This window comes from Ammospiza nelsoni, chromosome 2 (assembly GCF_027579445.1).
Source record: "Ammospiza nelsoni isolate bAmmNel1 chromosome 2, bAmmNel1.pri, whole genome shotgun sequence".
NCBI lineage: Eukaryota > Metazoa > Chordata > Aves > Passeriformes > Passerellidae > Ammospiza > Ammospiza nelsoni.
The window spans coordinates 40412865-40421345 of NC_080634.1; the positions used below are offsets into that span (position 1 = coordinate 40412865).

The window sequence follows — 8481 nt, forward strand, 5'->3', positions numbered from 1 at the left end:
TGCAACATAAAGCAAAACAGAAAAGTTATCCATCATTACAAAAGGGTGAGATTAATCTTAAACACTGGTAGCTACTTCAGAGTTAAACACTAAGTTTGCACTCAGAGAGGCAAGACAGATACCACAGAAAGTATCTCCATTCATTGAAGAAAGAACCAAAATACAGGAATCAGGTTGCATGCTTTGAAAGCTGCAATTTCCTGAACCTTTTAAACTAGCATAAAATTCCAGCTAAGTAACAGCACCAAGTAACAGCAAGCAGTCAGTAGTGAACAAAATTGCCTTTCAGGCAAAACTAACATCTTATGCCAGTTTAATGTTGAGGAAATTATAACCATTCTAAATTACTACAGTTAAGCAAAGCAAATCCTGCCAAGAGCAAAAAGATTATTTACCCTACACTTGCCTACCACAGTACCCATTCATAAAATATGTTGAATAAGTCTCAAGTTCCCTGTAATGTTAACATTTTGTATTAAAAAAAAACCAACCAAACAAATCACACTACATTTACATTTATGTTACAAAGCAGGCGTTGTGTGTCAGGGTTTTGGTGGTAATGGGGCTACAGGAGTGGCTTCAGTGAGAAGCTGCAGGAAGCATCTCCCATGTTAACAGAGGCAATGCCAGCTGCTTCCAGGACAGATCTGCTGTGGGACATGTCCAAGCCCATCAGCGATGGTGGCAGCACCTCTGCAATAACAGAGTTAAGAAGGGGAAAAAAACCTGCCAAGTAGCTACAGCTGGAGAGTGGAGTGAGAATATGTGACATGAGCAGCCCCACAGACACCAAGGGCAGCACAGAAGGAGGGGCAGGAGGTGCTCCAGGCTCTGGAGCTGAGATGCCCCTGCAGCCCATGGGGCAGCCCATGGTGAGGCAGCTGTGCCCCTGCAGCCCATGGAGGTCCATGGTGGAGCAGAGATCCACCTGCAGCCCATGGAGGACCCCACAGTGGAGCAGGTGGATGTCCAAAGAAGGCTGTGACCTCAAGGGAAGCCCACACTGGAGCAGACTTCCTGGCAGAGGACCTGTGGCCCCATGAAAAGAAGAGTCAAAGTCAGGAGCGGGTTTGCTGGCATGTTTGTGACCCCATGGGGACCCACACTGGAGCATTTTTCAGAAGACTTTCTCCCATGGGAGAGGAACATGGAAACATGTTCCACACTGGAACATGGAAAGAGTCTGAGGAGTTATCCCACTGAGGAGAAAGAAGCAGAAGAAACAATGTGGGTGAACTGACCACAGCCCCCATGCCCCATCTCCCTGCACCACTGGAGGGGAGGAAGTAGAGAAATTCTGAGCGAAGTTGAACCTGGGAAGAATGGAGAGATGGGTAGAAGGTTTCTTAAGATTTATTCTTATTTCTCATTACCCTGTTCTGATTTGATTGATAAGAAGTTTAACTAATTTACCCAAGTCCAGTCTGTTTTGCCCATGACTGCAAATGGCAAGTGATCTGTCCCTGTCCTTTTCTCAACCCACACACAAGCATTTTGTTGTATTTTCTCCAGCTAAGGAGGGGAGTGATAGAGTAGCTTTTGTGGACACCCAGAATCCAGCCAGGGTCAACCCACTACAGCCATTAAACAAATGATTAAGGTTTATATGAAGTCTTGGAGATATTTAACCCACCAGCAGAGCACTGAAGCCAGTGCTAACAACTTCTAGAGAAAAACTGTAGAACAACTGCAAAATCCCCACAAAGCAGAAAGCAGCTTATCCAAGTCATTAACATTAAATCATATAGCTCAAATTCTCCTGAAAACACCAAAGGGTTGTCAAAATTTCATGTGCTCTTGCCCAGTCAAGAGCAAAAATCAGAGGTCAGAGACTCAACCAGAAAGTACGCTGTAAAGCAAATTTACACTTAGAGATATTCTAATTATACAAATCAGGGTGGGCTTCACCATATTTCTGTACATAGCACATAGTCTATGAATTGATCAAAAGAAGGATCACCAGAGTTCCCTCCCTCTGCTCCCACAGCATTGTGCTGACTGGTTCTTGAGAATGCCACCACCATCCTCCCCCTCAGCTCTGAGTCCCTGCTGGGCACATTTGATGCTCACAAAGACCTGCACACTCTAGTTCTGGAATAAAAGTTTGCCTCCCCAGGGATCAGAGGGAGCAGGAAGTTTCACCCAGTAAGCAACTGATTAGGCTGATTTTCATTCTTTAAGGTATTGATTCTAAACAAACAACCTGAAGGAACAAGCCAAACTACAAGCGCGCAAGTCTGTGATCACATGAAATTTGACAACATATAAAAGAAATAATACTTAAATTAATCTTCCTGGTTTTTCTCCATCACATTTTGTAGGATACTCTTCATAATGCCAAACAATAATGACAAGATGCAGCAAGTCAGGTTCTTATTTAGCAGTAGCACAGGACCAGCATGACCCACAGGACCATGCTTTGGTGAGTATCAGCAACTGCTCAGTCAAGGGAGAAAAGTAAAATTTTCTTCTTTCATTGCAACCTGAGACTGGAACGTTTGGCATATACATACACCTACACTGTTTACCATGCAGCCAGATGACACACAGAAGACTCTGAACTTTATTTAGACATCTCATTTTACTTTCTCTCCCAACTTCCTGACCCATCTTATGATCACAAAGGTAGTCCTTTAAGAATTGATTTAGATATGCTCAAGCACTCCCCTCATCTTTCAAGTAATCAAATTTTTCCTAACACAAGCTATTTTTCTTCTGAAAAGTCATGTCCCCATGCTTAAAGCCATCGAGTCATCTCAGGGTTATTGTTATCACTGTCCGACTGCCCCATTCACCCCCCTTCTCAGAAAAGGCTTAAATTAGACCCAAGAATATCCATTTCCAATATGCACACTAAGGCTTGGAGTTCACTGTTCTTATTCTAATGCAACAATGCATTTGAGAATAAGTTCCATTAGAAGTTTTAAAACACAGGCTACAGCAACATCATCAATTCACACTGTCATAAATATACAGGTTATGACTTACTACATCTTCCTCTGAAATAGTGCATTATAGAAAACATTCCAAGAATGCTACCTGGTCTCTATCCTAGCCATAAAAATGCTCTTGAATTGCTTCTTTTCTTCATCACTCCTCCTTCATCCCATGACTGCTGTACAGTTTTGGCCTAAATATGTGAACCCATTGACAGTAATGGTACTGAAACATTAATGGGAGGTGTGGATCATGCAACTTTCTAAGCACAGGTTTTCATTTGATAACAGATCTCTACTGTTGGAATCGTGTGGCTGTGTCCCACAGTCCATACCCACAGTGACATCCAGGTTTGTGTAACATCCACATTGAATGGGTCCAAACTTGTAGTCTAAAGCACATGAGGCAAAAAAGCTTGAGATTTCCATACTTGGATCTCACTTGAAATTAATTATTCTGGAACATCCACAGTCATTGCCAGAAATCTGGCACTGAATACCCCCACATTTACTTTGATCCCTTCCTACAAAGGTCCAATATGTGCAATTTAAACACAATCTCAAACTGCAGCACAAGCACAGCATATGCATGTCAGACCTGAATCAGAGATGAAGTTGTCTTGCACACCTCAGCCAACATTAGATCCATGCTCCACCAAACTGTCCTGGCTGCACCCAAACACACTATGAATAATCCAACCCAGTGATCAGCCACAGAAGCCACTGAAAATTCTGCATTATCATCATTCAGCACAACTAAAAATAAGGAAATTCATTTCTGCACACCCTTTTGTTTTCACTTAGACGAAGAACAAGACAATTTTCAGACCTGTCCTTCCATCACCCAATATGAATTTCTTTCCTCCTTGTTCCACCACGAAAATCTTTTCAGATCAAATGCTGTCTTCTGATTGTCTTTAACAGTTAATTAAACTGACATTGTTTCTGCTTTCTTCTGTGAACATCCATGCAAGCAGGGTGCCAAAAAGCTCTGCATCTACTGCTATCAACCAAGGCAACACAAAGTGAATTTCATCTTCTCCCAGCCTTATCACAGCAATTTTGAAACTAATTCCTTAAGCCACTGGAGAGATAAATCTCTGATTCATTACAGCTGCACATCACACTATAATCATGCATAAATGTCAACACTGTATCCTCAAAGACCCAAATTTCAATCATTAATCAGCCCCCAGTAACAGAGAGAGATTAAATCCACAGTATTAAAATTGTTACAACTATTACTCCCAATTCTGTGTACTTTGCTATCCCCTAGAATTTGCCAGCTTCTTGCCAACACTTACGGATGTACTGCCAAAGAAACCTTTGAACTGTTACTAACTTTACTTAATTCTGAGGCTTTTCGAGCACACTGAAGAAACCCTCTAGTTCAAAAGTTCACCAAATAAATTAATTTTCACCAAGAACTTTGCGTAATTTTTCTATATCGCTCAAGCAATTAACACTTCCAAATTTAACTGAACCACTCAGTAAAACGGGAGATAAAACTGATCTCCATCATTTTCATTTTATGGAAGAGACAGTGACAAAAGAATGAAGGAGTTTGCCAGGCAGGCATAGCAAGCTAAAGGAGATATTAAAAATAAAAGCCAAGTATGATCCTCTAATGTTCCTTTGGAGAAAGTCACACCCCAGACAAATTCATGTCTAAAACCCCTTTTCCAAATCCAATTTAGCAATATGGTCTGGTTTTCATTTGCTTGGGTTTTTTTACCCTTCAGGTTTTTGAAGTCAGTGTCAGCAAAGTGAATGAACTGGATGTGACATACAAGCATATAAAGATCTGGGGGACAGGACGTAGCATAACATTGTTTGCATCAGCTGGTTTGACTCATTTATGGGAGAGGGAACACGCAGGTCTTGTTGGAGCAACACTTCACAACTATATTAAATGCTCAGCAAAAAGCAGTAGGCAGAGGAGGTCCTGCACACACTTCACTGCTCACTCAGCTTCTACACAAGAACATGCCCGCAGGGCCAGGAACACTGCCCAAGATTCACAAACTGTGAACTGTGTTTATTAAATAGAGGGTGACCCAGTGCCTCTGTAATTGGGATAAAGATTCAATTTAGCAAGCAGCTATTTTGACTGGGCCAGCATGCTCCATAAAAGATAAAATCAGCACCACATCATCTTTACACTAGCCTAAAATGCAGGTTTATGCTAATGTTTTCCCACAGGCCATGAAAAGTCATATTCATGATCGTGGGGACATACCCAGAGCTTCTGTCACCAACCAAGGCTGGCTGCTCTAATGGGACAAAGTTAGTGACTGAATAATGAACAAGCAGACACATTCAAGGAGCCTTCACTGCAGTGTTAGCGCAGAATAAACATTTATATCTGGCAGCAGCCACACCTGTGACAACAGGAGAGGCTCAGTGTTCCCAGCAAGTGCATTCAGTTGCCAGATGATCCGTGTATTACCTCTGTCCTGTGGAGAGGCTTTTCAATTCAGCATTCAGAACCATGGCTCCCAAGTCAAATTTAATTACAAAGAAAACATTGTGACTAATTATTTTCATGGTAATGCTCAGTTACTCCCTCAACCACAGAAAGAAATAGCTGTTTAGGTATTTAGGTACTTTAGCCTACAAACAACCCTCCCAGCACTTCTCCAGAAGACATCTCTCTGCACAGTACAGCTTTGTCCACAAAGCACACATGATCAGCTAAGTCACATGCCTCCACCACCTCCAAAGAAATTACAGAGCAAGACAAAGTGACTCTGAATGGTAGTGCCAGAGGCACGCTGGCCCAGACGGATAAACCTTGGTAAATTTTCCTAGCTCAAGCGGGAAGTAACAGACAACACCATTAAACAATACACAAGCCAGGTCCCTTTTTATTTTCCACTACAGCTACTCCTGTTGAATATAAGAGACATAAAAATAAACAAACAAAATGCTCAAAATAAAATATATTATTCAGTTTGAATATTGAAAAAGAAAATCTCATCTGGTTTAAAATTACTATTAAATACTAGTAATTACATTTTCCAAAACAGTAAAAGTGAGCATCAGCTTTTGTTGTTTGTTGTTTGTCAAGAACTCCAAGCTATGCCTCATGCAGTTATTTGCATCCCTTTTTATTTCTCTTTGGAAAATAAATCTCGGATCATTTATTTCTCTCCATTACAGACTGTAACTTAATAAAGTAGATTTATTCAGCTTTGTGGTAGACTGTATTAATCTAGAGAATGGTTATTTCTAAGCAAATGTTGAAAGTCAGTAACACCTCACAATAAGCAGGAGGAAGTGTTTGCTTTTGCATCATAACTGTTGGATCCAGACGGCTCATAAAATGGGCACACTTGCAGTTATTAAACAAAGTGCACACAGGTCTGCATAGCTATTGCACACTTACAGAGGAGCAATTTTACCCCAACCCACAATGGATTATTTATTCTGACAGATACTAGTCTTAAATAATCCACTATCCTGTCTAGACCAAGCCACACATTTCTACAATTAACACGCTCTTAAGTGACAACACATTGGCAAGACTTCAGTTTTATTAAGTATTCAATAGCACTGAACCATGCAAAAGGTTTTGGAATTCTTATCAGGTATGGAACTGCATTTATAAATAGTTAATAACATAGAAAATCCAGTTTCTAGGGCTTCTGACAGGAAAAACTGTCCAATGGGTGAACTTCGGGGGGGGAAAAAAGAAAAAAGCCCTAAAGTTTCTTTCAGCAACCTTTCCTCCAAAGTGACAAACTCTCGATGCGAGACGGATCAGCCTTGGGGAAAACAAAATTTGAAGCATGTCTTCCAAGTCCTATCATTGCCATGGGACAGGACAAAATCTGCAGGTTACAGTGGAACTGTAATCCTCAGATTCCCAGCTGGGGGAACAAGGATGACTGGGGGACAGAAGCATCTCTCTTATGAAGAAAGGCTGAGGGAGCTGGGCTCGATCAGCCTCAAGAAGCAGCAGCTTAGAGGAGACCTCACCAATATATTCAAGTATTTAAAGAAGGGTGCCAGGAGGACGGAGCCAGGCTCTGCTCAGTGGTGCCAACCACTAGAACATGAGGCAACGGGCAGAAACTGATGCACAGGAAGATCCCCCTGAACACGAGGAAGAACTTCTTACAGTGTGGGTGACTGTGCACTGGAACAGGTAACCCAGAGAGGCTGTGGATTGTCCCTCTCTGGAGATACTCAAAACCCATTTGGATGCCATCCTGTGCCATGAGCTCTAGGATGGCCCTGCTCGAGCAGGGAGCTCAGACCACATAAACGCACTGTGGTCCCTTCCAACCGGACCCACTCTGTGATTCTGGAAACACAGCTCTGAGATGCGGTCTTCCGTGAGTCTAGTCCAGCCACAACAGCACTTTATAACTAAACCTACTACGAGCTAACTTGTCCAGCCATGGGCAGAAAAATCAAGAGATGAACATCTAGGTGTCCTCCATCAATTAGATTTAAAGGTGGTAAGAGTAATATACTGTAAATGCAATAAATACAATACCACTAACACATAAACACACATATGCCCCGGGAAACCCCAACCCAGCCTTGAAGGGCAGATAAATGCATCACCGATGCAAAAAGAACATATTTCCATGAACTTCTACGGAGGCCGTGACTTCACCAAGAAACCGACCGCCAGCCAGGTGCGACTGACGGGCCGGGGAGCGCCCTGCCGCCGCGCAGAGCCCCTGAGGGCTGCGCTGCCCTCAGCCCGCCCGGCCCCGGTCCCGGTGCCGGTGGTCCGGCCCCGGCAACTCAGCCCTCGCCGCCGCGGCCCCGGCGAGGCGGAGACACCGCACCGCAGCGCCCACCCCCGCTCCAGGTGGGATGGTTCATCCCGTCCGCCTCGGTGCGCTGAGCGCCGCAGCGCATCCCCGGTGGGCCGAACCATCTCTCATGAAGCGGAGGGGGGTTGGGACCGGCCGGCCGGTCCCGGCGCTCAAGCCCCCTCCTTCCCGCCCCGCAGCCAGCCGCACTCCCGCCGCCGCCGGGCAGCACGACTCGGGTCGCCTCACCCAGCTCCTCCCTGCCCGCGCCGGCCATCGCCCCACCGGGCTCCGCTCGCCCTTCCGCCGATGTGGAGCCGGCCGGCGCGGCGCATGCGCCCGGCGGGAGCGAACCATGGAGGGCGGCGGGCGGGCCGGCGGGCCCTGCGCGGGCTGAGGGAGGCGGTGCCGGTCCCGGTGCGGGGCCGCCGCCTGCCTCGGCCTCCTGTCCCGCGGCAGCACCCGCCCATGGAATCGTGGAGTATCTCCACTTGGGAGGGACCCATCAGGAACTTCAACGCCCTGCTCCATGTAGGAGCACCTAAAGCCAAGCCGTGTCACTAAGAGCGCTGTCCAGACGCTCCCTAACCGTGACATCATTGCCATCCTTAGGGATGCGCTTTGGCTTTGCTGTAGCCCCAGCTGCGCTGGCCCCACAACGCGGTGCCCTGGCCGGGCTGGGGAGCCCGGTTTTGGATGGGCACTGCAAGCTTCGAGCCAGAATTAATCGGCAAACACGGCAAACAGGGATGAGTGTGAAGAGTTCAGCAGAG

The 8481-nt window shown here is 45.2% G+C and overlaps 1 protein-coding gene across 1 annotated transcript in view; it reads right to left on the bottom strand.

Annotated features, from left to right (window-relative positions):
- The window catches only part of SLC36A4 (solute carrier family 36 member 4), an 88721-nt gene extending 80656 nt beyond the window's left edge, over positions 1 to 8065 (bottom strand). The window contains 2 exon segments of the mRNA XM_059465814.1: positions 7958 to 8041; positions 8044 to 8065. Of these exon segments, the coding sequence (XP_059321797.1) occupies positions 7958 to 8041; positions 8044 to 8065 (106 nt within the window).
- Between the last annotated feature and the right edge of the window lie 416 nt (positions 8066 to 8481).